This window comes from Salvia hispanica, chromosome 5, assembly GCF_029641045.1.
Source record: "Salvia hispanica isolate PSC_SH4W2 chromosome 5, Shi_PSC_v1, whole genome shotgun sequence".
Lineage (NCBI taxonomy): Eukaryota > Viridiplantae > Streptophyta > Magnoliopsida > Lamiales > Lamiaceae > Salvia > Salvia hispanica.
This window is the reverse complement of record NC_142696.1, coordinates 23,767,281-23,793,532: the sequence shown is the minus strand read 5'-3', so window position 1 is coordinate 23,793,532 and position 26,252 is coordinate 23,767,281. Positions and strand designations below refer to the sequence as shown.

The 26,252-nt window shown below is 40.8% G+C and overlaps 4 protein-coding genes and 2 pseudogenes across 12 annotated transcripts; 4 read left to right on the top strand and 2 right to left on the bottom strand.

Annotated features, from left to right (window-relative positions):
* The first annotated feature begins 298 nt into the window (after window positions 1-298).
* LOC148926473 (uncharacterized) lies at window positions 299-5,166 on the top strand. Of its 2 annotated transcripts, XM_089058623.1 has the most exons (7): window positions 299-447; window positions 2,172-3,283; window positions 3,622-3,682; window positions 3,769-3,887; window positions 3,973-4,063; window positions 4,321-4,368; window positions 4,824-5,166. In XM_089058623.1, the coding sequence occupies exons 1-7, from the start codon at window positions 445-447 to the stop codon at window positions 4,917-4,919; spliced, it is 1,530 nt and encodes a 509-aa protein (XP_088914749.1). In that variant the 5' UTR covers window positions 299-444; the 3' UTR covers window positions 4,920-5,166. The 2 variants fall into 2 exon arrangements, with proteins under 2 accessions (XP_088914749.1, XP_088914750.1); XM_089058624.1 differs by lacking the exon at window positions 4,321-4,368.
* Window positions 5,167-5,431: 265 nt separating this feature from the next.
* LOC148926472 (uncharacterized) lies at window positions 5,432-9,207 on the bottom strand. 4 transcript variants are annotated; one of them, XM_089058625.1, is made up of 7 exons: window positions 7,576-8,520; window positions 7,099-7,218; window positions 6,744-6,948; window positions 6,416-6,654; window positions 6,239-6,310; window positions 6,022-6,163; window positions 5,432-5,929 (listed from the first exon to the last, which is right to left on the bottom strand). In XM_089058625.1, exons 4-7 carry the CDS (start codon window positions 6,554-6,556, stop codon window positions 5,814-5,816), a joined length of 471 nt encoding a protein of 156 aa, XP_088914751.1. In that variant the 5' UTR covers window positions 6,557-6,654; window positions 6,744-6,948; window positions 7,099-7,218; window positions 7,576-8,520; the 3' UTR covers window positions 5,432-5,813. The 4 variants fall into 3 exon arrangements, 1 of the variants encoding a protein (XP_088914751.1); XR_016130523.1 differs by having other exon boundaries at window positions 7,576-9,207; XR_016130524.1 differs by having other exon boundaries at window positions 6,022-6,128; window positions 7,576-9,207.
* Window positions 9,208-9,503: 296 nt separating this feature from the next.
* LOC148926471 (receptor-like protein kinase FERONIA) lies at window positions 9,504-12,402 on the top strand (annotated as a pseudogene). Its single transcript, XR_016130522.1, has 2 exons — window positions 9,504-11,788; window positions 11,866-12,402. The product of XR_016130522.1 is annotated as a receptor-like protein kinase FERONIA (transcript).
* A 993-nt stretch (window positions 12,403-13,395) lies between these two features.
* LOC148926470 (receptor-like protein kinase FERONIA) lies at window positions 13,396-17,833 on the bottom strand. 3 transcript variants are annotated; one of them, XM_089058621.1, is made up of 8 exons: window positions 17,714-17,833; window positions 15,540-17,613; window positions 15,045-15,200; window positions 14,768-14,933; window positions 14,438-14,679; window positions 14,262-14,333; window positions 13,990-14,122; window positions 13,396-13,895 (listed from the first exon to the last, which is right to left on the bottom strand). In XM_089058621.1, exons 2-7 carry the CDS (start codon window positions 17,115-17,117, stop codon window positions 14,111-14,113), a joined length of 2,226 nt encoding a protein of 741 aa, XP_088914747.1. In that variant the 5' UTR covers window positions 17,118-17,613; window positions 17,714-17,833; the 3' UTR covers window positions 13,396-13,895; window positions 13,990-14,110. The 3 variants fall into 3 exon arrangements, with proteins under 3 accessions (XP_088914747.1, XP_088914746.1, XP_088914748.1); XM_089058620.1 differs by having other exon boundaries at window positions 15,540-17,714; XM_089058622.1 differs by having other exon boundaries at window positions 15,054-15,200; window positions 15,540-17,714.
* Window positions 17,834-17,906: 73 nt separating this feature from the next.
* Window positions 17,907-20,283, top strand: LOC148926469 (receptor-like protein kinase FERONIA; annotated as a pseudogene).
* An 881-nt stretch (window positions 20,284-21,164) lies between these two features.
* LOC148926468 (putative clathrin assembly protein At4g25940) lies at window positions 21,165-24,596 on the top strand. 2 transcript variants are annotated; one of them, XM_089058526.1, is made up of 15 exons: window positions 21,165-21,384; window positions 21,476-21,545; window positions 21,635-21,732; window positions 22,080-22,218; window positions 22,295-22,431; window positions 22,521-22,613; window positions 22,681-22,731; window positions 22,808-22,873; window positions 22,953-23,018; window positions 23,123-23,203; window positions 23,274-23,339; window positions 23,488-23,625; window positions 23,701-23,776; window positions 23,841-23,938; window positions 24,008-24,596. In XM_089058526.1, exons 1-15 carry the CDS (start codon window positions 21,304-21,306, stop codon window positions 24,467-24,469), a joined length of 1,722 nt encoding a protein of 573 aa, XP_088914652.1. In that variant the 5' UTR covers window positions 21,165-21,303; the 3' UTR covers window positions 24,470-24,596. The 2 variants fall into 2 exon arrangements, with proteins under 2 accessions (XP_088914652.1, XP_088914653.1); XM_089058527.1 differs by lacking the exon at window positions 23,274-23,339.
* The last annotated feature ends 1,656 nt before the right edge of the window (window positions 24,597-26,252 follow it).

The following is a 26,252-nucleotide window of genomic DNA, read 5'->3' as shown; positions in this document are numbered from 1 at the left end:
CGTGTTGATACATCAACTTCCCGCCAAATTAAACGAACAATCTATCCAGACTTATCATCCAATAACTTTATAATCATATATTCTAAATAACCTTATAACCAATATATCTTAAAGTTTTAAAAAGCCATATAATAACTCAAATCTCATAATCCCCCTAAAACTATACTATAAAATAGTTTAAAAAATTATGACATTTTTCACAAAAAGAATATTTGCATTTTCACAAAAGAATATTAGCCTTTTTCCCAACTCACCCCTTTCTGTTTACAATCATAAATAGAATTTGCATAGTTCATAACTACACACTTCTCTTCCCTCTCTCTCAGATTCTCTCTCTTTCCCTCTTTCCATCTCCATCTCTATCTTGGACAGAAACCTCCAAACCCCAGCGAAAAGCGGTGGAGACTAACACTCTACTGATGCAACTGTTGCAATGGCAAACTAATGGTATACACATAAAATTTAATCTTTCCTTATTTCTTGAATTTGTCGTCGTTATTTTCTTCAACTCTGACAATGAATAGTACGAACAGAATCACGTTTTTGCTGCTGTGTGCTCTTTACTTATGTGATAGACAGGAAATCAAGTTTGGGGAACATGCCTGTACAATTTTATGCATATTTGTGTGAATGTTTGTTTATTTGTGCATAAATGTTTGAAATCGTTTGATTCAGTAGTGGAAAATTGCTAATCCTTGTCAGAAAGAGGAATGCTATGTAGGGAACCCTTAATGGCATTGAAAAAATGTGTTTGGAATTGAAAGAGGCTTTCTTGTTAATGGGTTGTCAATTTGATGGACAGAGTTGTAGAAAGCATCTTTTTGTGTATAACGATTCTTGTAATAGTATGGGTAATATGATGGTGATTGGAAATGATGGAAAACATGTATCTTTGTGATTTAGAGGAAATTCTGGAGAAGGAGATATGTGAGTTTGTTTGATTGATGATTGCTCTATTAAGATAGAGATTTGTGATATAGGATGGGGTTTTCGCATAATTGTTGAGTCTCGGAAGTTTAGGTCCGATTAATGTATGATGTAGATTTTTAGCAGCCATCTCCTTAGTCAGGTTGTGTTTTGATAGAATTTTGTTTTTAGGTTTCACCCTTCACTAGTTTGTAAGTAATCTTTCAATTCTCCTTTCCTTTGACTTGTAGAGGTGAGGCCATCACTTGTATGGTATTGCTGATTAATAAATTTCTGCAGTGTTCCTAAGTGTCAATACAGAATCAGCAGGTTTATATCCAGCAGAATTCCTGGGTGTTCATAACTGAACCTCTCAGGTGCCAGCTGTGTCTGCATCATGTGTCCTGATAGATAACAGCTAATCAAAATAAAGAAATGAAATGAATCAAAATCCTTGATAGCCTTTTTCTAATAATCTGGAAATGCCTGCTTTCATCTGTTTGAATTTATTTACTTTAACTAGATAACAGTGGCAACTGGCTGTTGTTCTCTCTCTTTGTTTTCTGTATATGCTTTCTTGTGGTTCTAAGGAGAACGGGTTGTTAGAATGAGATTATTCTTGGTGGTTGAGGTGTACAGTCTGTTGATCCAGGAAAAACTCCCAACAAATCTTGCTTCTATCTAAGACAACCTTAGGACGCCTTGTAGGCTTTATGGCTAGTGAGTTTGTGTATGCCATTTCATTCTAAGTGAGTTTGTGTGAGTTAGGGCTAAATAGATGTGTTTTTTCATGGTTTTCATCCAGTTTTTCTTATATTTACATTGCCTGAGTCGTATGTAAAGCTTTACTTAATAGAGATAGGTTGAACTTGTGGAGTTGAATGATCAAGATCTGGTTTCATATATTCTGCAGTGAAGATGGTGTGACGTTTTGAAAAAATTGCAATTTGTAGTGGAGAAATATTGACAGGAAAGCTGTGCAAAGTGACAATCCAAAATGGTCATTATTTGTTGCTGTTCATTTTTTAGAAGTTGATTTCTTGAACTCAAAGTAATATTTCAAGGTGTTACATGACACTCTGAATTGTTTCATGCTGAGACTGTCTTGAATAGTGAATTTTGTAAGGCTTATATGGTAAAGATAGAATATGTCTTATGGACCGGAAACAGCTTATATGATTAATTTCTGATATAAGTAATCCATCTACTAATTATACGCAATCTTTGATGGGTAAATTGCTGAATGGATTAACTTTTATGTATAGGTTGATGGAAGTTGTTCTTTGGAGTTCATGAAACAAGGCGTTGCATTTGACGTGATGCCAGGTTCCAAGATGAGGGGAAGATGTTTGGTTTGCTGTGAACGTCATTTTGGTGACTGTGGAGAGCTTTCTAAACAGGATGCGAATTTTGAGGATGTTCTGCACAGAGTGCATCACATAACATACAAAAGAAATTGTTCCATGCTATCAAAATCCGGTAGAATGTCTCAGAACTTCATGTACGTATACCAACGTAGAGAAGACAATAAGAAGTCTCCTTCATTCTTCGAAATTTTTTCGTCTGCCGCTGCTAGAGCAAGTAATGCTGCCCACTCTGCCTTTGGTTCTGATGCTCCTCCGTTGGATGCCAAAGAGCGTGCAGTTTCTGTTCCAGAGCGTGCAGCAGAAGGTGTAAGATCTCCTGTGGCGCGTCCAGTTGAAAACAGCAAAGTGGCTACAGCATCCTCTAATGAGTTTCATGCTGTGGAAGAAGCTGGTTCTGAAGAGGCATTGACAACTGATGTAGACAGAATTTTGAATGACTGCAATGCTAAGGACCATTGTTCACCTGTCTTAAAAGTTCATACAGATGATACAGGGGAGTGCTCCTCTTCTGGCGCATTGATTGCTGGGAAAGCGCCAGAAGAGATTTCAGAAAGAGATGCTTGCATTTCAATTCTTAGAAGTCAGGGAGTTCTTGATAGAGTTTGGGTTAGACGAGATGGAGCGTCTAATGAAAAGACTAACAAATATTGTTCCAAGTCGTGCAAAGTATGTGAGCAGAGGGACAGCTCAAAATACATGCTGATATGCGATAGTTGTGATGATGCATTTCATACTTCTTGCTATAATCCTCGCATAACAATATTGCCACTTAGCGAGTGGCTTTGTAGCTCGTGTCTGGAAAAAAAGCATAAAATTTTGAACGATAAATCTACAAGCAATAATCTGGGGAACACGGGCATGGAAACAGTCTTAAATCGGCATTCAACATCAGAATTGGAATTGGGATCCTTGGAATTCATGTTTACAGATACTGAACCATATATGTCCAACGTGCGAGTTGGCAATGAATTTCAAGCTGATGTTCCTGATTGGTGCGGCCCCATTGATGAGTATGTTCTTCGCTTATATTTACTCTGTTTTCTTCTTTTTCTGGTAATTGTTGGTTGTTTCCCCCCATCTTCCCCCTATTTTGTCGGTTGTTTTTCTTTTTACTCTTTTTCCTTATTGGTTATTGTTATTTTTTTTATCGTTCTATGTTGTCTTATTTCGGCTTTTACCCTATAAATCTGTGAAGTCTTGAAAACTTCCAATATTTCCAATACCAGTAATGTTCTCAGAAAGCATCATACATAAATGCTGAAGTTGGGTCTGTTTTATTTGGTTTTCCATTGTTTGCAACCATTGCTCAGCTCTCGTGAATCGTGATTGATGTTTACAATTGCTGTAGGGATTGCAATTATTTTGGCGATGTATTAGATGTGGATACTTCTAGTAACATTGGCACACAGGTAAGATTTTCGGATGATTTAGTTTTTTCATGTATCAGTTAAAAGCTTGTTTCTGAGGGTACTAAAGGAATAGCATCACTCTCTAGGACAAGGACGCTATCAATTCTTTAAAGCACAGTCCTATTGGCAATTGGATTCAGTGCCGTGAGGTCATTGAAGGAGTTGGAGAAGGCATTGACGGAACTGTGTGTGGAAAATGGCGCAGGTAAATAACTAAACTTTGAGATGTTTAATGCTTTTTATTAATTTTATTAATTACTCGACTGACTTTTGAACAAAACTATTGACAGAGCACCCCTCTATGAAGTCCAAACGGATAACTGGGAATGCTTTTGTTGCATTCTTTGGGATCCAACTCGTGCAGACTGTGCCGCGCCCCAGGTATTTTTCTAATTTCTATTATGTTAATGCATTTTTTCATTAAAGTTGTGTTTTTTTTTTATCTAATAGCTTTAGATATTGCTCTGCCTTAATCAGCATTCCTATGTCCACGCGGAACTTTTCTGAATTATTGTTCTTGCATATTCCCAATTTTCATGGAGTTATATTATGTGATCTTTGATTTGCTTGTTTCCGATGTGCATTTTGGAGTATGACGGTTATTAGTACTAAAAAGTAATCACTTGTTGCTGATTCAGGAATTAGAAACAGAAGAAGTAATGAAGCAACTGAAGTATGTGGAGATGGTATGTCTTCCGATTACAAATATATACTCATATTTATAAGGGAAAGGTTCGGACAAGAACCTTCTAAAAATGGGAACTTGTCGCACTGAACATGTAAAGTATTTGCACTTATCTGCAATTAATAGCACTGAAATTGCAGTGAATCGGTATTTTCACGTTCTCACGATAAAAAAGTTCTTAAAATTATTAATCCATATAGTATAAATAATTGGTTGTTATGTGTGGTTTTGGATGTTTTTTTGTGAGCTTATAGTGCTATCTGGTTTCAATCGTTATTTAGATCTTCTAGTTATTTAAAAGCTCGCTCGTTGATTCATCGAAAGAAGTTTCATACGTATTATGTGCATTTTCTGATGAGATTTCATCGAAGAAAGTCTGAATCATCTATCAGAAAAGTTAGCTGGAATCGAGTCCATATATGATTGCTTTGCATAAACTATTGAAACATTGTGCAGTTGAGACCCCGGCTAGCTGCAAAAAGGCGGAAACTGGAGAAATTGAAGGGCAGCGGCTCACAAGACCGTCGAGGTTATGACGAAAGGCGAAGATGATGGGAGGAGGCTAGGAAGTTGTAGATGAGTAGAAGGCTGTAAGTTTTGAACCACATGTCGAAATGCAAAAGATGCATCGAAAGGTTCTTGTGGAGGCACTCTTAGGGTAGCTTAATTGTTGTTTTTAGTTCTCTTTTTGGGTTGTGAACTTTTGCTCATCTTTAGCATTTGCAGTGTCTAGCTTAATATTTTTTACTGTTTTGAGCATATATGGTCCAAATTTGGAAACTTTTGATTTTGATCCTAATCTCTTATGGTAAAAAGCAGGTGGTTGCCATGTTGATGATCTGATGAATGGAAATTCAGTATTACTAGGTGCATTTTGGTAAGAGTGGCTTATATGATTTCAACTCTACGAACATATATGCATTGATTTTTTATAAAATAATTCGCAATTTATCAAGGCTAATAAATAATAGCCTATTAGTTTAGGACAATACCAATACAAAATCCTAATAGTATACAACTATTTCATGCATTGCACCAATTTAAATCATAACCAAGAAAATGGATACAAATAAAACAGAAACTCCATAGAAAGAAAAGATATGATACAATAGTGTTTCTTGTATCAAAGTATTGTAACACACATACACCCTTTCAGCACAAGTGGTTCAGTTTATGCTTCAACTAACTCTATACTCTTTTTATTATTTTGCACTTTATTCACTATTTTACAATGGTATCAATAGAGTATAGAGATTAATAAGTAAGAGAATACTGTTGATGATCTTATTTCCAGTGTGACTTGAAAGTCAGTTTCTGCAGAGGCAATGTACTAGGAGGATCTTCAATCATAATCATATGCTTCAGCCAGTTATAGTATAGTCGATGAGGACAATTGGTGTCGTTTTCCAGCATGTACTCGAGCATCATCATCCACTCTATTATCCCTTATGGCACTGTTTTGTGCATCCCGGTCGCCTTATGATGCCCGGAGGTGGCTCTCTTCATATCCCTCAGGAAGAAGAAGAAGAAGAACCATTTCTGCTCTCCGAAGAAAGACCATTCTGGATTGATTAGGCCATAATCTTGTTAGTGAGGGCATCAGACCAATTTTGACAAAGAAAAATGTAAAAGAATACTAGTAGTATTGATTTACTTGGGAGATCCCGCGGTTCATGATTGAAGAGACCAACGAAGTAGTGGCCATAATCTTCATCAGCAAGGTGGAGCCGGATCTCCAGGAGCATCTGCCTCTGCTGTGAGCTGGACCAGGAGTCCATGAGGTCATCCAGTTTAATCTTATCAACAAATTTTGTCAGATGAATCAAAACATTGTATAGGTAGAATATCATTGATAGGGACAGCTGAATTACCTGCCATTCTTGAAGACGATTCAACTTCTTATAAAATTCCTTTGCAAGTGCAGATAGTTTGGCTTTGTATAACTGCAGATAAATCACTCAAAACTTAAACAAGCATACTACATATTATAGGTTTAAAAGTGGAAAGTAAAGTTCCAAAATGAAATGGCCTATGATTCAACAACTTACCTCATTTAACAATATGGTAGAGGCCTTGAAATCTCTGTAGATAACTGATTTTTCTCTTGCGTGCATGCCACGAGCTGCTCCCAGAATGTACTCACGCATCAGAGAACACTTTATCCCTTTTGGCATTGCTGGCTTTTGCATACCAGTCGCTTTCTGATACCGGGAGGTGGCTCCCCATGCACTCTTCCTATCCCACGAGCTGGAGAAGAACCATTCATTCGCTCCGAAGAAAGACCTTTCTGGATGTGTTAGGCCATAATCTTATTAGTTAGAGGGCATCTGACCAATTTTGATAAACAAAGAAAAATGAGTACTGGTATTGATTTACTTGGGGGATCCCACGGCTCATAGTTACAGAGATCAATGTCCAAAGGGGCGGATTCCAGCTTCTTGTTGAGGTTGGAACCGGAAACCCGGAGGCATCATTGGGTTGGTACCAGCAGCTCCACATCATTGGGTTGGAACCGGAAACCCGGAGGCATCTGGCACTTCTGTGAGCCGGTCGAGGAGTCCATGAGCAGTCCCGGTTTAGCCTATCAAGATATTTTGTAAGAAAAATAACTCAAGGTTAAAATACACTCTACATCTTCTCAGACTGAAAATTACGGTACACAACATCCATTCTCATTATTCTCAAGCGAAGCGAAGCAGAGAAGAGGCGAAAACAATTCTACTGTTGGTACCTGCCACACTCGAAAGCTTTGGTCACTTTCAGAATCCATAGACCTCTTGTAAACCCTGCCAAAACCTCCTTCTCCCAGCACCTTCCACTGAGGCATCTGCCGCTGCTGTCCCAATTCAGCCTATCGAAAAATTTTGTAGGATAAATAAGTCATGGATAAAATACACATATCATCCTCTCAGCTATTACATACATTCCACTTCGCAATATTAAGATAAATAACTTGAGGGTAAATGAAGAAGTGCTACTGTTAACAGATTGTGTCGAATGCATTCCTTATCGGTAGTAAAAGTACAAAAGTATCCTATAGGTAAAACTAAAGATCTGAGTAAAGAACAGAACACTGGATTAAGTAAAACTACCTTTTAGAGGGACTAGTATACTATATTTATATGTTTTTTAAGCAAAGAACAGATAAAAACCAACCATTCAAAATGCAAATCAAAGTGATAAACAACTGAAATATCTGCGCACTTACAGAGGATTTCTTATTGTAAAGGCTCTCGTAAACTCTTCTTATATGTTCTGCTCGCAGATGAAAATCATCTGTGGAACATATCGAGTGAAGCCACACATCTGATAATGATGTTTTCTCATTAGTTACAGTAAGATTCATATTCTCCTGCTGAGATTTATCATAATCAACATCTTCAACTTTAGTCCTCTCGACCAATGTAGTCAGAGTACACTTATCTTCTTCACTCCGTGGCTCCCTAGCCGCTCTTCCACGCAATACTTTCAACACCAGCGCCCCAAAAGAATAGGTGTCGCTTTTTCTCATTAGTTCACCATTAATGATTAAGTCAGGGGCAATATATCCAGGTGTTCCTATAAGCTTTGCGCTATCTTGGCTCTGTGACTCGCTAAAACTCAAAGTTTTGGTGAAGCTCTGGAAGTCTAACCACAGACTTGTCATCAGCTAGTGAAAAGCGATGACTGAGTTGCTTTGCCCTGGACGATGGTTTGTTATCCTCATTGGAAAACTCATTTTGGGACATTTTTTGCTCCAGATAGATGACTATGAATGTTACGCAATATAGATGGAATATGATGGTAATGTATGAAAAAAAATGTAGAGGGCGTAGTAGCATAGACCATGATGGTGAATGTGTCTGAATCAGAGGACTGGCACGTTGACGGCTGCTCATCTTAAATACTTCAAATCCTTCAAGTGGGCCGTGTCGATCCAAGAATTCATGGCGAGAGTGCAGAGAAATAGAGATATCACCGTGCTTGAGATCATCATCCATCACCATATAGTTGTTATACCAAAGGAGTTCTCTATTCCCCTCCTCTGTTGGAGCATGTCAGCACTGGTTAAGGCTACCCTGCCATTGATGAAGAGCACAAAATCCATGTGGAGTCCTGCCTCACACAAGTGAAGCCTCACCAAATACTTGAATCCCGCGTCAACAGAAACTCTCCATGTCTTATTAGTACCTATTTCCGCGTCTTCTCCAACACTTGGTTGATTAGACCACATCCCGAACATGGAAGCGATATCATCTCCGGACGAAACAGGACCCCATTTTACGTGCTGGTAATGAACCCTTTCAAGCGCAGTGCTGTTGTCAACATAGATGACAGGATTTGGGGCAACCTCACCATCAGAGAAAGGAGTAGTGGAAGGTATTGAGATAATCTCAATCTCATTCACAAAAGCATAATAGCTATTTCCCAATTCAGGGGAGAAAACTAGGTTTAGAGTCTCATTTTCTTCCACAGTTACACGGAATTGTTTAACAATAACATTGACAGCAAGAGCACTAGCAGTTACTGAAGCACTGAAATTAGCTAGTAACGGTAAATTACCAGCTTCGACTGAGAACAAGTCGTTGGAGCTTTGGAAACCATTGTAGGACGATGGATGGAAGTGGAGGCGGAGAAATTTCTGACCTGGACTCAGCTGCAAGGAATAGGAGAATCTGGAGCGAGAAATTCGAGCTGTGGTGAGGTCCTCCTTGGCAGCAGAGATGGCTGATGAGTCTTCTCGGAGCCAGTGTTTGCCGCCGTGTGCATCTCCGCCGCAGCCAATCGAAATGTAATGAGGATCTGCAGCGGCGCGGGCAAAAATCATGAGGAACATGATGATCTTAATACGGTGCAGCATATCAAGGTAAACCTCCTGCAAATTTCTCAAAGATGAGACGATAGACAGCCGGTAATGGCGAAATTAAGGTCAACTCAGAGGCTCCAATTAAAAAAATCAGGTTGTTGCCCTAAATCTGTTGACCTCGAGAGGAGAGAAAGCGACGGAGAGGGAAATGCAGCGGCAGGTTCTAATCCGATGGATAATTTCGTTGACAATGCAGCGTATAATATATTAATGTTAGTGCTGGATCAAACGAAGAGAATTGTTCTTCAACAATCTTGAAGTTGACTTCAATTTCCGGCGATGATTTGTACATGAGATTTCGGAGCATGAAACCGCGTCTGATCATTATCTGCTGCTTCATTTTCAGTTTAATCGCGGCTGCAGCGGATCCTAATCACATATCGATTAACTCGGCGGAGGTGCCGCGGCGGCGACATCGCTCGGCGGCAGAGAATAGCTCGGAGACGCCGCCGCAGTAGAAGGCTCGTCTCGATCGTCCGCTGCGACGAGAGAGGTGGTAGCAGGCGTCGATCCAATTCCGTACAAGAGCGCGCGCCTCTCCCGCTCCAAATTTTCCTACTCATTGGCCTTAACTCCAGGCCAGAAAATCATCCGCCTTCACTTCAATCCCGTCACCTACGACGGTTCCCCGAGCTTCGATGACCTTTTCACCGTCGAAGCTGGGCCCTACACTCTCCTTTCCAAATTCAGCGCTTCCATAACTGCTCGTGCTCTTTCTCTCAAAACTCTCACTAAGGAGTTCTGCATCAATATCCTGCACCAACACAACACTTCAGCCTCATCTTTTACCCCGAAACTGAATCCAAACGCAGCTATGCTTTCATCAATGGGATTGAGATCGTATCAGTCCTCTCCGCCATCTCCTACTGCCACGGCGGGGACGGAGGAATCCGCGTTGTGGCGCAGAATTATATCGTGCATCTCGACAACAGCACTGCCCTTGAAATCGTTCATCGCCAGAACGTAAAATGGGGATCCGATGATGGCATGTTCGGGATATTGGAATCATCTCTACTACGAAAGTCATCAAGGATATGGAGAGTGAGTGTTGATGTCGGGTTTAGGTACATGGCGAGGCTTCATTTGTGCGAGCTCGGCCTCAAAATGCACGACGATTTCACCCTTCGTGTCGATGGCAGGGTTGCTTTCACTAGTCCTGATGATATAGTTTTGCTCCATCATAGCTACAACTATATGGTGATGGTGGAAGGCCATAAACGCGAGGGGAAGGGAAACATCTCCGTTTCTCTCCACTCTCGCCATGAATTCTTGGATAAGCATAGCCCCTTTGAAGGATTTGAAGTCTTCAAAGTAAGCAACCATGACATGAGTCTTGCTAGTCCCAATCCCCCTCTCCCTTCAAAACCTCACCATGTTGTTGATACCGAATCTGGTGCTAGTCAGACAGCTGTTGTTTTCACGGTGCTTTGTCTGGAACTGTTGCCTTCATTATGCAGAGAGCCCGGCATGGCGAACCATTGGGCAGGTCTGAGTGGCTCTGTCGTTGCTTTTCACTAGCTGAGATTAAAGTAGCAACGAAGAGCTTCCACGAAGAGAATGTGGTGGGAAGAGGTGGATTTGGGAAAGTGTACAAAGCGTTCATGGATAATGGGAGAGAGATGGTAGCTGTAAAGAGGTTGAAGGCGGGCTCAAATCAAGGGGAGCGTGAGTTCGTGACAGAGATCGAGACACTTGATAAACTTCGACATGGGAATCTAGTTTCCCTGATTGGATACTGCAAGGAGAAAAATGAAATGATTCTTGTCTACGAGTACATGCCGAATGGTACTCTAGCTGACCATCTCTACAAGAGGAGCTATCAGTTCCATCCCCCCTCTCGTGGGAGCAACGCCTTAAGATATGCATTGGAGTTGGCCGGGCGATAGACTATCTCCACACGGGCCGAGAGATCATACACCGTGATATCAAGAGTTCAAACATCCTCCTTGATGAGAGGCTCGTGGCAAAAGTATCAGATTTCGGGCTAGCTAAGCCTGCAATGGGGGGCAGCGAGGGGCAGAGCACGCAAGTGAAAGGGACGTGGGGGTATGTGGACCCGAACTATAATGCCACTCATAGAGTGACACAGAAGAGCGACATCTACTCTTTTGGTGTGGTGTTGGTGGAAGTATTGAGTGAGAGACCTGCAGCGGGGCCGTGGCAAGAAGAAGGTGGTCTAACTCAGTGGGCAAAGGGAAGATTGGCAGTGGACACATTGATGAGATTATAGCTCCGAGTCTGCGAGGAGATATATCAGCAGATAGTCTGGTTACATTTGTTGGAGTTGCGGAGAGATGTATGGCTGATGAACCGAAGGAGCGGCCGAAGATGACAGAGATTATTACAGAGCTTGAGCTTTCCCTTGTACAGCATGAGAATTATGGTGCGTCTTCTTTTACTAGGGAGAAAAGTGTTGTTGGTGATCATTTTTTATCAGTTAGTAATGTGCAAAGTGAAGAGATAGTAATGATACATTCAAGAAGAAAGGCCTATAAAGTTTGGTGGGCACTTTTGAAGAGTCTTTGGAAGATTAGGAAGCCATCTTCCTGCAAAATGCAAATGGTTGGCATTTCAGGTATAACAATTTGCTACTACTGAATCAAAGATTCAATTTTTTTTGTTGCCATTGCTTCATCACTGTATATTTTGCAGCGGCGTCAAATTTTCATCGCTTCGAAAGGGAAAGGGTGGCATAGGGATCTAATTGCTGCCAAAGAGGATTGGATGACAATGTAAGCAACATATATATATATACAATAAGTCGTTGCTAAATTCACAGCTACAGTGCTGTAGTTAATACATGTTATCCTTTTAAAATTACTTTGTTATCTATGATTCTGTAATAACTAGAAACTTTCGGTGGATGCACAAAACCAAAATACTGAAATTACATGTGGGTGTATTGTAAAGAAATGATTGTTAGTTTTTCAGCCTCTGTGAATTAGACTCTTCTCAACGCAGTCATGAGATGTTGATTATCATATATGAGGAGATCTCTTGTGTGTGCGCGTGGTGAGCTCCTTCCGTTTGCTAAAGGGGAGGAGAAGGAGGAGGCGATGGAAGGCAGCAGTGGTGGAGGAGGGGATGAGGCGACTCCGATGGAGGGAGGAGGATGAGGCAGCGGTGGCAGCAGCAGCAGAGATAAGGTGGTGATGGTGGCAACCATCATCACCCAAGTTTTTGTCACATATCTAGAATAGTTGTTAATGCAAACTTCTCATTTTGAGCGTATGAATTCATCTCCCTTTCAAACCTGACATCCACAACCATCATGTATTTGCTGGCAATCGATGTGGTATTCATATCAATCCATGCCCCTTTCGAATCGGTCGTCCACAGCCACCATCCATTTGCTGTCTCTTGGCGACCGATGTGGTATTCGTATCAATTCAGTTTCCCTTTGAATGGGACATCCACGACCACCATCTATTTTCCGTGCCTTGAGCCTACATCTTCGGTGGCAACCTCTCTAGTCAAACCTTCGGCTAGCCCCTTTCTGTAGGCCGTCCGGATCCGACATATCGTAGACATGAAACAGCTCATTATCATCCTATATAAATTGACACAACTAAAGATACCATTAGAAACTACACTTCATTTTCAGACAACCGAAACTTATCCAGGCTTAACTTGTACTATTATGTAATACAACCTACACTTCTTAACTCTCTGTGAACAACTATTTTCTTTATCTTGTACACATGTTTAAAATTCGTTTGTTGAAATGGAATTCTCTATCTCAACAACTGCAATTTTTTTATTTCAACAAAAATAAAAAAATGAAATCCACCTAATCATTTCACATTAAATTTTCTTCTCAACAAAAATATAAACCAAAAAGGAGAGAAATGAGGGAGACATAATTAAGTGTGGTTTAAATTTCTGCTATGTTAAAATGGAATTCCAAAGCTAGGCTTCTTTGAGAGAGAGAGAAGAGAACGTATCTCCCCTCCGCTCTTCTCTCCCTCTCTCTCTCTTCATCTCCTTCTCCCGCCATTGATGTTCTTCATCAATCAATGCTGCTTGCCATCCTCAATAAATGGACAGCTTCCGCAAGGCCTACGGCGCCCTCAAGGATTCCACCAAAGTTGGCCTAGCTAAGGTCAATACCAATACAGAATCCAAATAATATACAACTATTTCATGCATTGCACCAATTTAAATCACAACCAAGAGAATGGATACAAATAAAAACTTAAACTCCATAGAAAGAAAAGATATGATACAATAGTGTTTCTTGTATCAAAGTATTGTAACACACATACACCCTTTCAGCACAAGTGGTTCAGTTTATGCTTCAACTAACTCTTTACTCTTTTTATTATTTTTCACTTTAATTCATTATTTTACAATAGTATCAATAGAGTATAGAGATTAATAAGTAAGAGTATACTGTTGATGATCTTATTTCCAGTGTGACTTGAAAGTCAGTTTCTGCAGAGGCAATGCACTAGGAGGATATTCAATCATAATCATGTGCTTCAGCAAAGCATTGTATTGTCGATGAGGACAATTGGTGTCGTCTTCCAGCATGTACTCGAGCATCATCATCCACTCTGTTATCCCTTTTGGCACCGTTGGATTGTGCATCCCGGTCGCCTTATGATGCCCAGAGGTGGCTCTCTTCCTATCCCTCGGGAAGAAGAGGAAGAACCATTTCTGCTCTCCGAAGAAAGACCATTCTGGATTTATTATGCCATAATTTTGTTAGTTAAGAGGGCAACTGACTTATTTTTGATAAAAAAAAATGAAACAAGAATACTAGTATTGATTTACTTTGGAGATACCACGGTCCATAGTCGAAGAGACCAATGGAGTAGTGGCCATAATCTTCTTCATCGGTGGGGTGGAACTGGATCTCCAGAGGCATCTGCTGCTGCTGTGAGTCCATGAGGACTCACAGTTCAACCTGTCAGCAAATTTTTTCAGATGAATCAAAACATTGTATAGGTAGAATACCATTGAGTGGGACTATTTTTTGTAAAGCAAAGAACAGATGAAAAGCAAGCACTCAAAAGCCAATTCAAATCGATAGACAGCTGAATTACCTGCCATTCTTTAAGAGGATTCGACTTCTTCAAACGTAATGCTGCGAGTGCAGATAGTTTGGCTCTGTATAACTGCAGAGACATCACTCACACTGAATATACTATAGTACATATTATTGATTTAAAAGTGGAAAATAAAGTTCCAGAAGGAAATGGCCTATGATTCAACAACTTACTTCCTCTAGCAATAAGTTATTGGCCTTGAAATATCTGTGGATAACTGATTCTTCTTCTGCGTGCATGCCACGAGCTGCTCCCAGAATGTACTGACGCATCAAAGAACGCTTTCCTATCCATGCTGACCACACTGGCATGAGCATCTCAATCGCCGTCTGATGCCGGGAAGTGAATCCCCATGCTCTTTCCCTATCCCACCTGCTGCAGTTGAACCATTCTCTCTCTCCGGAGACAGACCTTTCTGGATTTATTAGGCCATAATCTTATTAGTTAGAGGGAATCTGACCAATTTTGATAAACAATGAAAAAGAATACTAGTATTAATTTACTTGGGAGATCCCACGGGTTAAAATTATAGATATTAATGTCCTGTATAAAGACGGTGACCCGCTTCAGCTTCTTCAGCGCCTCATCAGAGGGGCGGAACCAGAACCCCGGAGACATCTGGTACTTCTGTGAGCCGGGCAAGGAGTCCATGAGCACTACCGATTCGTCCTATCAAGAATTTTGTAAGATAAATAGCTCAAGGTTATAAAATACACACAATATCCTCATACTGAAAATTTAAATAATCAACATCCATTCTCAGTGAGAAAACAATTCTACCGTTGGTACCTCCCACTCTCGAAAGCCTTGGTCACTTTCAGAATTCATAAACCTCTTGTAAACCGTGCTAAAAGCTCCTTCTCCCAGCACCCAAGGCACCTGCGCCTGAGGCATCTGCCGCTGCTGTAAGCCGGTCCCGGGCAGTCTCAGTTCAACCTATCAACAAATTTTTATAAGATAAATAACTCAGGGATAAAATAAACACAACATCCTCTCATCTATCACGTATGTTCCACTTCTCTATCTTAAGGTAAATAGGAAAATGAAGAAGAGCTACTGTTTACAGATTGTGCTGAATGCATTGCTTATCACTAGTAAAAGCACAAAAGTATCCTATAGGTAAAGCTAAAGATCTGAGTGAATAACAGAAAACTGGATTAAGTAAAACTACCTTTTAGAGAGACTAGTATACTATATCCATTTGTTTTTTAAGCAAAGAATATAATAAAACCAACCATTCAAAAGGAAAATCAAAGTGATAAACAGTTGAAATACCTGCACGCTTACAGCGGATTTCTTATTGTAAAGGCTCTTGTAAACTGTACCTAAACGTTCTGTGGGCAGATAAAATGTATCTGTGGTATATACCGGGAGAAGCCACGATAGTGGTATTGATATCCATCTCACGTGATTGTCAATATATATTCTCTCATCAGATACAATAAGATTCATGTTCTCTTGCTGAGATTTATCATAATCGTCATCTTCAACTTTAGTCCTCTCAGCCAATGTAGTCAGAGTACACTTATCTTCTTCTCTCAGTGGCTCCCTAGCAGCTCTTCCACGCATTACTTTCAACATTAGCGCCCGAGAAGATAAGATGTCACTTTTTTTCGTTAGTTCACCATTAGTGATAAAGCCCGGGCCAGTATATCCACGTGTCCCTATAAGCTTTGTGCTATCTTGGCTCTGTGACTGGCTAAAAGCTTTGGCCAAGCGAAAATCTGAAATTTTACCCTCAAACTTGTCATCAAGCAGAATATTTTGAGGCTTCAGATCACGATGTATGACCGTGTAGCAAGTATGAAGGTATTCTAGTGCCCAACTGAGTCCAGTGCAGATCAGGTGTCGTTGCTTCCAAAATTGAGGAAAAAAGTCATTGCTTTTCCTTTCTAGTTTGTCGTGGTGGTCAGCCAATTTCCCGTTGGGAATGTACTTATCAACAAGTATCATCTGTTTTGGCTCAGTCACTGTCCAGAACTTGTTCTCCCTTTGCTTGGCATCAATCTCGAATGGCTTTATGCCTATGGTCTCTCTGCCACAATCCATGAACCCTCTGCCGACTCCACCATCCCTTTGCTTGGCATCAATCTCGAATGGCTTTATGCCTATGGTCTCTCTGCCACAATCCATGAACCCTCTGCCGACTCCACCATATTCACAAATTCCTAGGATCCCAGCTGGTGAAAAGCGATGACTGAGTGACGATGGTTTGTTATCCTCATTGGTAAACTCACATTGGAACATTTTGTCCTCCAGATAGACTATGAATACTATGCAACATATATGTAATATGATGGTGATGTATGAGAAAAACCGTAGAGGGCTTAGCAGAGTCCATGACGGTGAATGATGGCTGCTCATCTTAAATACTTCAAATCCTTCAAGTGGGCCGCGTCGATCCAAGAATTCATGGCGAGAGTGCAGAGAAACAGAGATATCACCTTGCTTGAGCTCTTCATCCATCACCACATAGTTGTTATACCAAAAGAATTTTCCATTTCCCCTCCTCTGTTGGAGCATATCAGCACTGGTTAAGGCTACCCTGCCATTAACGAGAAGCACGAAATCCATGTGGAGTCCAATCTCACAAAAGTGAAGCCTCACCATATAATCGAATCCCACATCAACAGACACTCTCCATGTCTTATTAGTAGCCATTTCTGCGTCTTCTCCAACACTTGGCTGTTCAGCCCACACCCCGAACATGGAAGCGATATCATCCCCGGACGAAACAGGCCCCCATTTAACGTGCTGATAATGAACCCTTTCAAGCACCGTGCTGCTGTCAACATGGATGATAGCGTTTGGGGCAACCTGACCATCACAGTAAGGAGAAGTGGTGGAAGGCATTGAGATAATCTCGATCTCATTCACAAAAGCATAGCTATTTCCCAATGCAGGGGAGAACTAGGTTAAGAGGCTCATTTTCTTCCACAACTACACAGAATTGTTTAACAACAACATTGACAGCAAGAGCACGAGCAGTTACGGAAGCGCTGAAATTAGCTAGTAACGACGAATTACCAGCTTCGACTGAGAACAAGTCGTTGGAGCTTTCGAAACCAATGTAGAACGCTGGTTGGAAGTGGAAGCGGATGATTTTCTGACCCGGACTCAGCTTCAATGAATAGGAAAACAGAGAAGCCGAAATTCGAGCTGTGATGAGGCCGCCCTTGGTGGATGAGACGGATGATGAGCCTTCTCGGTGCCAGTATCTGCCGCCGTGTGCAGCTCCGCCGCAGTCGATCGAAATGTGATAAGGATCTCCAGCGGCGCCTAGGCCGCCGTAAAAAAACACGAGGAAGAAGATGATCATGTATTGGTGCAGCTTATCAAGGCAATGCTCCTGCAAAATTCTCAAAGGTGTCATCTCTCCTGCGACTATCAAAGATGAGATGCCGGTAATGGTGAAATTAGGGTCAAATCAGAAGCTCCAGTAAACCTACATGATTTCCCCCCCAAATCTGTCGACCTCCAGAGAAAACGACAGAGAGAAAAACGAAGGCGGCAGATACAAAGCCGATGGTTAATTTCATTGTAAATGCCGCCTAATTTATTGATGTTAGTGCTTGATCAAACAATTGGATTGTTTCTTCATCAAACTTGAATTTGACCTCAGTTGCCGGCGATGATTTTCACATGAGATTTCGGAACATGAAACCGCACCGTCTGATCATCATCTGGTTCTTCTTCCTTTTCAGTTTCATCGCGGCTGCGGCGGATCCTAATCACATATCGATCAACTGCGGCGGCAGCACTGAGCGGCAGAGAATGGCTCGGAGCCGCCACAGTAGAAGGCTCGTCTCGATCGTCCGCCGCGACGAGAGAGGTGGTAGCAGGCGTCGATCCAGTTCCGTACAAGAGCGCGCGCATCTCCCGCTCACGATTTTCCTACTCATTTGACCTAGCTCCAGGCCAAAAAGTCATTCGACTTCATTTCAATCCCGTCGCCTACCACGGTTTCCAGAGCTTCAACGACTTTTTCACTGTCGAAGCAGGTCCCTACACTCTCCTCTCCAATTTCAGTGCTTCTATAACTGCTCGTGCACTGTCTCTCAAAACCCTCACTAAGGAGTTCTGCGTCGTCCTCGAACCACACCAACTTCTCAACATAATCTTCTCCCCCGAAACTAGCCAATCCAAATACAACTATGCTTTCATAAACGGGATTGAGATCATATCAGTTCCCTCCGCCATTGCCTACTGCCATGGTGGGGACAGAGGAATCCGCGTCGTGGGGCAGAACTACATCGTGCATCTCGACAACAGCACTGCCCTCGAAATCGTTCATCGCCAAAACGTAAAATGGGGATCCGATGATGGCATGTTCGGGATATTGGAATCATCTCTACGACGAAAGTCATCAAGGATATGGAGAGTGAGTGTTGATGTTGGGTTTAGGTACATGGTGAGGCTTCATTTGTGCGAGCCCGGCCTCAAAATGCATAACGATTTCATCCTTCGTATCGATGGCAGGGTTGCTTTCACTAGTCCTGATGATATAGTTTTGCTCCATCATAGCTACAACTATATGGTGATGGTGGAAGGCCATAAACGCGAGGGGAAGGAAAACATCTCCGTTTCTCTCCACTCTCGCCATGAGTTCTTGGATAAGCATGGCCCCTTTGAAGGATTTGAAGTCTTCAAATTAAGCAACCCTGACATGAGTCTTGCTAGTCCCAATCCCCACTATGTTGTTGCTACCGAATCCAGTGTTATTCAGAAAGCTGTTGTCGTCTCCTTGCTTTGTCTCTCAACTGTCTTGTTCCATCTACTACGGCAGAGAGTCTGGGATGGCAAAGCAACAGGAAAGGCGAAGCAGTTCTGTCATTGCTTCTCACTAGCTGAGATTAAAGTAGCCACGAAGAGCTTCCACGAAGGGTCTGTAGTTGGAAAAGGTGGATTTGGGAAAGTGTACAAAGGGTCGATGAATAATGGGAGAGAGACTGTTGCAATAAAGAGATTGAAGCCGGGCTCAAAACAAGGGGAGCGTGAGTTCTTGATAGAGATCGAGACACTTGATAAACTTCGACATGGGAATCTAGTTTCCCTGATTGGTTACTGCAAGGAGAAAAATGAAATGATTCTTTTTTACGAGTTCATGCCAAATGGCACTCTGGCTGACCATCTCTACAAGAAGAACGGTCGCTTACATCCCCTCTCGTGGGAGCAGCGCCTTAAGATATGCATTGGAGTTGGCCGGGCGATAGACTATCTCCACACTGGGAGAGGCATCATCCACCGCGATGTGAAGTCCTCAAACATCCTCTTGGATGAAATGCTCGTGGCTAAAGTATCAGATTTCGGGCTAGCTAAACCTGCAACAGGCGGGAGCGAGGAGCAGAGCACGCAAGTGAGAGGCACGAGGGGGTATTTGGACCCGAACTATGGTGCCACCCATAGAGTGACACAGAAGAGCGACACCTACTCTTTTGGCGTGGTGTTACTAGAAGTATTGAGTGAACGAGCTGCAGCAGGGCCGTGGGAAGAAGAAGGTGGACTAACTAAGTGGGCTCAACAAAAGATCAACAATCTACAGCTTGCTGAGATTGTGGCTCCGAGTTTGAGAGGCGAGATATCAGCAGATAGTGTGGCTACATTTGTTGGAGTTGCGGAGAGATGTGTGGCTGATGAACCAAAGCAACGGCCGCAGATGGCGGAAATTATCATACAGCTTGAGCTTGCAATCAAGCAGCAGGAGAGATATGGTGTCTCTTCATTAACTCAGGAGATAAATGTTGGAAGTGATCAGTTGTTGCCAGCTAGTAATAATGAGATAAAATCGACGAATTCAAGACGAAAGCCGTGTAACGTTTGGTCTACTGCTAGGAAGTGTATGTTGAAGATTAGGAAGCCCTCTTCATGCAAAATGCACTTGGTTGACATCTCAGGTATAACATCTTTTTACCAAAATCAAAGATTCAATTTTTTTTATCATCATTGGTTCATCACTGTAAATTTTGCAGCACCATCAAGTTTGCATTGCCTTGAAGGGGGTGGTGGTATACGGATCTAGTTGCTACCAGAGTGGATGTGATAGTGATGCCAATGTAAGATATAATAAGTGGTTGCTAAATTCACAGATTCAGTGCTGTAGTTAGTAGTAACATTTTATCATTTTGATTTACTTTGTTATCTTTGGCTCTATAATAACTGGACACTTATGGTGAATTCACAAAACCCCAATACCGAAATTACATATATATTTGTTGTAAAGAAATGTGTTGGTTTGTACTTGTTAGTAGAGATGCCCATGGTTCCGGAACAGGCGGTTACAGATTGGAACCGCCGGTTCCGATTTGGAAATTGCCGAACCGGAACCGAACCGCGAGGTGTTTCGCGGTTACAGTTACGGTTTCAGTTTCGGTTCTGAACTGGCGGTTTTTCACGGTTCTGAACCGCCGGTTTTTTGCAGTTCCGGCTTGGTTTCACGGTTTTCCGACGGTTTGTCGTGGTTCTGGCACGGTTTCGGTTCGAAAATATTTGAACCTGAACCGAGCCACAGTTCAAAAATCGACGGTTTCGATTCGAGTAAATTCAGTTACAATTTCAGTTTTAACCTCCAGTTCAATAAACCTTGGCTGGGTCTACTTGTTAGTAATAAATTTCATGCAATTTGCATGGCAATGCAAATCACGTGATCACGTAAAAATTATAGCAGTAGTAGTAGTAGTATTTTCAAATTTTAAATTACCATGAGATTGACTAGAATTTACATAATTTTCAACGAATAACTACAATTTATATATCAATAGTCATAATATGATTTAGAGGCGGAAAATAACAAAATGAAATCCACCCAATCATTTCACATTATAATTTCATATAAACTAAAAAGGAGAGAAATGAGGAAGACATAATTAAGTGTGGTTTAAATTTCTGCTATGTTAAAATGGAATTCCAAAGCTAGGCTTCTTTGAGAGAGAGAGAAGAGAACGTATCTCCCCTCCGCTCTTCTCTCCCTCTCTCTCTCTTCATCTCCTTCTCCCGCCATTGATGTTCTTCATCAATCAATGCTGCTTGCCATCCTCAATAAATGGACAGCTTCCGCAAGGCCTACGGCGCCCTCAAGGATTCCACCAAAGTTGGCCTAGCTAAGGTCAACAGCGACTTCAAGGTTACCTCCATTTCCCCCCTTTTTCTAGGGTTTTTTTTGTGATTAGGAGAAATTGTTTGCTAATTAATCGTGAATTTTGGTTGGAATTAAGGATTTGGATATCGCCATTGTGAAAGCCACCAACCACGTCGAATCACCTCCCAAGGAACGCCATGTTAGAAGTGAGGCATCATTTTGAATTGAAAATTTAATATTATAATAATCACCAAATACATCAACTTTTTAACTTTTTTTTTTTGGAATTTGGAAGATATATTTGCAGCAGTGTCATTAGCATCACCAAGAGCTGATGTTGGCTATTGCATCCATGCACTTTCCAAGAGATTGTCAAAGACAAGAAGCTGGATTGTAATTATCATTTTCACCATCACCTTTTCATTTTTTCGAGTAAATGTCAATTTTGATCCTAAACATATGACCAAAATACGAATTCGATCTGAAACATTCATTTTTTGAAAAATCGGTCCATAACAAATGAAATTTTGGTCTGAGCGGTCTTTTTATTATGGTTCCGTCAAAAAAAAGGACTACCTCGGTGCCATTTTCATTTGTTATGGACTTGTTTTTCAAAAAGTGAATGTTTTAGACCAAGTTCGTATTTTAGTCATATGTTTATGACCAAAATTGACCTTTACTTTTTTTTTCAATGTATATAAATTTATATGCTAATTGTATGAATATGTAACATTTAACAGGTTGCAATAAAGACATTGATAGTTTTCCATAGGATATTTAGAGAAGGTGACAAAAGCTTCAAAGAGGAGTTAGTTCACATCTCAAGAAGAGGCAATATATTCCAAATCTCCCATTTCAAAGATGATTCAAGTCCTCTTGGTAAAAACAAGCAGCAAAATAAAAAGAAAAAGTTTCAAGAATCCATTTTTCTAAGCTTTGGATTGTCTTGATGCAGCCTGGGATTGTTCGTCTTGGATCCGTGCGTACGCGATGTTTTTGGAGGAAAGGCTCGAATGCTTTAGGAAATTGAACGTGGATTTGGACTCCTCGGAAAGAGGGGGCACACACAGATCATCTTCATCAGAAACTAAGGTCTTTTTTTTTGTCATTTTCATTGCATTGTTTGGAAGATTTGGGATTGTAGATGAAGCTGCGGTTGACGGTTGTGTATACCTAATTAGGAACATGGCAAGAATCGGATGTCGGATGTTGAGCTGCTGCTGGAGCAGCTGCCTGCGCTGCAAGAGCTTATGTACCGGCTAGTTTGTTGCCAGGTAGATCGCGGATTAGCTTTGTTATTTGTCGTCACGAACGCCTCATCTAATCAATCCACTCTTGCAGCCTGAAGGAGCAGCGCGCTACAACTATCTAATTCAATATGCATTGGCCTTGGTAAGCCTCTCGTATACAGGAAATCAAGAGTTATGTATTTCTCTTTCGATAGTGATTAATAGATGATGCAAATTAGGTTGTGAAAGAGAGCTTCAAAGTTTATTGCACGATCAATGATGGAATCATCGTGCTCGTGGACAAGGTATCTATGTAGGAATAGATAGTTCGTTTGAGCGTCTGCCTGCGAAAATAGATGTTCTAAGCTTATTTATGTGGTGCAGTATTTTGATATGCCTCATCCATTGGCAGTTGGAGCTCTAAGTGTTTACAAAAAAGCAGGGCGACAGGTCCGTTTCTTGTCTTCGTGTTATGATCCACAGCAACTTATTCGTCGATTATTGTTAGAGATGATCATATTCCACAACATGGTTTTGTTTCGGATGATTTGTAGGCAGATCATCTAGCTGATTTTTACGACTTGTGCAAGACGTTGGATCTTGCTCGAACGTTCCAGTTTCCTGTTCTGAGACAGGTAGTTAGTTCTCTACCTTCATACTGCATTGAACCTCTTCTTTTATACCTTTTTGTTGTTTGTTTTTCAGCCTCCATCCTCATTTCTCCAAACGATGGAGGACTACGTAAAGGAAGTTTCCCCGTCTAATCGAATGGTGGGAGCCATATCACTTCTCTCTTTATCCGAATCCGACTAGATCAGTTCAACTTAAGACCTCAATTTTCAGTTAATATTTCGAGTAGTGAATTGAGGTGTTCATATGGTTAAGGTTCTTGAATATCTGTGTACCGTTGTAACAACAGGAGCAACGGAAAAAAGAGGAAGCGCGGAAATCTGAAGAAGCGGCTGCTGCTGCGAGAGAAAACGGAAAACAAGTTGGAAACAAAGCTTTGGCGGTTGTTGCTCAACAGACACCAGCTGAACAGCCTGTTGATCTTCTTGTAAGTATATCCCTCTCCCGCAGAGTCGTGTTTTCTCATCCCGTGACCGTGCTTTCTCGTCTTGTGCGCGTGTAGGGTCTTAACGAGCCAAGCCCGGTAGCCACACAGCCGGAGGAAACCAACCCATTGGCCCTTGCAATATGTCAACAAGGTATTTTACTGCATTTGCATTTTCGCGAGTTTGGACTCGAATCTTGACAGACAACATGATGCAGGAAACGAGCAAGCGGAGGCTAGGCATCCATCGAGAGACTGTGGGTGGGAGCTGGCGCTTGTGACGACGCCAAGCAGCACGAACTCGCCCCAAACCAAAGTGATTCACTGCTTACTTGCTCTATAAAGTGGCACAGCATACTGATCTGTTTTTGTGCTGTGGCATCAGGTTGGGGGGTTCGACAGAATAATGCTCGACAGGTTGTACGAAGACAGCTTCTCGAGGAGGCGGCTGCAGCTGCATAGGGCCGGATACAGCACAGACCCCTATGGCTACGGGGCGAGTCCACATAATCTGTTTGAACAGCGCGACCCCTTTTCCGTGCCTCCACAAGCAGAAACGCAGATGTTGGGGATGTCGCCACAGCAGCAGATGGTGATGCAGCAACAACAGCAACAATATCATATGATGATGCATCAGCAACAACAACAGCAGCAATATCATATGATGATGCAGCAGCAACAGTATCAAATGATGATGATGGCATCACATAATCAAAATCAGTATATATCTCCGTATCCTCAACAACAACAACAGCAACAGCAACGGCAGATGCAACGAATGGGGTCAATGAATCCATTTGGAGAGCCCTTTAGCTATCCACAAAGCTCAAATCATACATTGTTTTAGACATATGAGCTCTTTGAGTGTAGGCATTATGTACACTTCATTCTTTGTTTATGGTTTTGATTGTAACACTATTAAAAGTTGATACGGCTGAACATCAATGAAGTAATACAGTAACATTTATATTTCATGCCATTTTGTATTTGGTTTTAGGATTCGTGAGACAATGGTCGTATCGCAAGTGACAAAGTCAGACATTCCATGCTAAATACGATAAGATATTTTATACTTTTACTATAGAGTTTCTTTAGATTCAAAATATAAGTTACGACTTAAAATTATTTCACAACATGCATGTAATGATCAAGAGAATATTAATAATCAACAAAAGATGTGAAAGCTTTTTTAAAATTCATATAAATGTTTGTTTGCAAGGAAGTGAAGTGTGTTCATATAGATTATAAATTAGTTACCTAGAGCATAGAACAGAGCTTCAACACTACTGACGAAATAAAACAGAGCATGCTTCAAAACGAGACGTAAACACGAAATTCAAACTAGAACTACCAGATCTACGCTACTGGGTCAAGCAGAAAACGAAATGAACACAGATTACCTTGCATGCATCACCTAAACTACCGGATCTCAGAAATCGAGCACGTGAACAACTAAATCTCAACCTCTAAACTACTGGAAATCATGTAAAAAGCATGGATCTAAACATCTAAGCTACCAATTACGAAAATCATCCAAGAAACATAAGTAAAAACATCATCAACATGAAAATAAACACCAAAGCTTCATAAAACTGGAAATGAGTCGAGATCCAACGGTGAAGTCGTCAATTCCTCCGATGAAACCATTGAACTAAGCTAAGAAAGCAGCAAACTATCTAACTAAACTAAGAGAGCGGTGGCGTTAAGCGCCTACGAGAGCTTCCTAGTTGGCATACTTTGAAAATGACACGGGATTTTAGGAGGTTTTGTTTTGTGTGTTAAATAGAGAGAGAAAATATAATTTTTATATTCATGTGAGAGATAACTTTTTCCAAAAAGGGAAATGTGACATCTTTTGTGGGACAAACTAAAAAAGGAAAGTGAGCCAACTTCTCTAGGACAGAGGGAGTATTACTTTTAGGTCAACTTTTACGCACTGGACTATTTTAATGGAAAAAATTTATTTTGTATACTACTAGTAATAGGGGAGTGATCAATTGCTAACTCATCATTTAATTGCTAACTACAACTAATTTAAGGCCATAGGATTTTAGAAAACGTGTGGTCTACAATTTGCCACGTGTAATTTTCGTTTTTATTAATAAAATAAAAAAAGATTAAAAAAAACGCCAAATTAGGGTTTTAGATGAAAATGTCAATATAGTGTTTCGGAAATATCAACACAATGCTTTGAGAATGTCAACACGATGCTTTAAGAATGTTAACCCATTGCTTATATTGACATTCTACATGTATTATATTGACATATTTTATATAGTATGTTGACATTTCTGCTTTACGAAAAAATTAAAAAAATTTTGAATTTTTTTTCAAATTTTGACGTCGGAACATATGCATATATGATATCGTTGGAATCCTTATAAAATTATCTTTAATTTGATATATGTTATATGAATTTAAAGTTTTGGGATTTCTTTTAAAAGTTAGTTATAACTAAACATGTAGTAAATTGACATTAATACCCCTATTGATATTTTATGGAATTAATCCTATGGCTTTATTGACGTTTTTTGTTGATCGTATTGATATTTCTTGGTTGATGATCTAGGCCCTTAATTTGAATATCTAATGGCTATTATTTAGTTGTAGTTAGCAATTAGGTATTGAGT

Excerpts from the sequence above, each read along its gene's own strand:
- LOC148926470 (XM_089058621.1), bottom strand. The coding sequence starts at position 17,117 with ATGCCTTCCACCACTTCTCCTTACTGTGATGGTCAGGTTGCCCCAAAC. Across the intron at positions 15,201-15,539 it reads AATCCGCTGTAAGCGTGCAG|GTTGAACTGAGACTGCCCGG; the intron begins GTATTTCAACTG and ends ATTTGTTGATAG. Across the intron at positions 14,680-14,767 it reads TAACCCGTGGGATCTCCCAA|AAAGGTCTGTCTCCGGAGAG; the intron begins GTAAATTAATAC and ends TAATAAATCCAG.
- LOC148926472 (XM_089058625.1), bottom strand. The coding sequence starts at position 6,556 with ATGCAAAAGCCAGCAATGCCAAAAGGGATAAAGTGTTCTCTGATGCGT. Across the intron at positions 6,164-6,238 it reads ATCGTCTTCAAGAATGGCAG|ATTAAACTGGATGACCTCAT; the intron begins GTAATTCAGCTG and ends TTTGTTGATAAG. Across the intron at positions 5,930-6,021 it reads TGAACCGCGGGATCTCCCAA|AATGGTCTTTCTTCGGAGAG; the intron begins GTAAATCAATAC and ends TAATCAATCCAG.
- LOC148926468 (XM_089058526.1), top strand. The coding sequence starts at position 21,304 with ATGGACAGCTTCCGCAAGGCCTACGGCGCCCTCAAGGATTCCACCAAA. Across the intron at positions 22,614-22,680 it reads ACCGGCTAGTTTGTTGCCAG|CCTGAAGGAGCAGCGCGCTA; the intron begins GTAGATCGCGGA and ends CCACTCTTGCAG. Across the intron at positions 22,732-22,807 it reads TTCAATATGCATTGGCCTTG|GTTGTGAAAGAGAGCTTCAA; the intron begins GTAAGCCTCTCG and ends GATGCAAATTAG.
- LOC148926473 (XM_089058623.1), top strand. Across the intron at positions 3,683-3,768 it reads CTAGTAACATTGGCACACAG|GACAAGGACGCTATCAATTC; the intron begins GTAAGATTTTCG and ends ATCACTCTCTAG. Across the intron at positions 4,064-4,320 it reads CAGACTGTGCCGCGCCCCAG|GAATTAGAAACAGAAGAAGT; the intron begins GTATTTTTCTAA and ends TTGCTGATTCAG.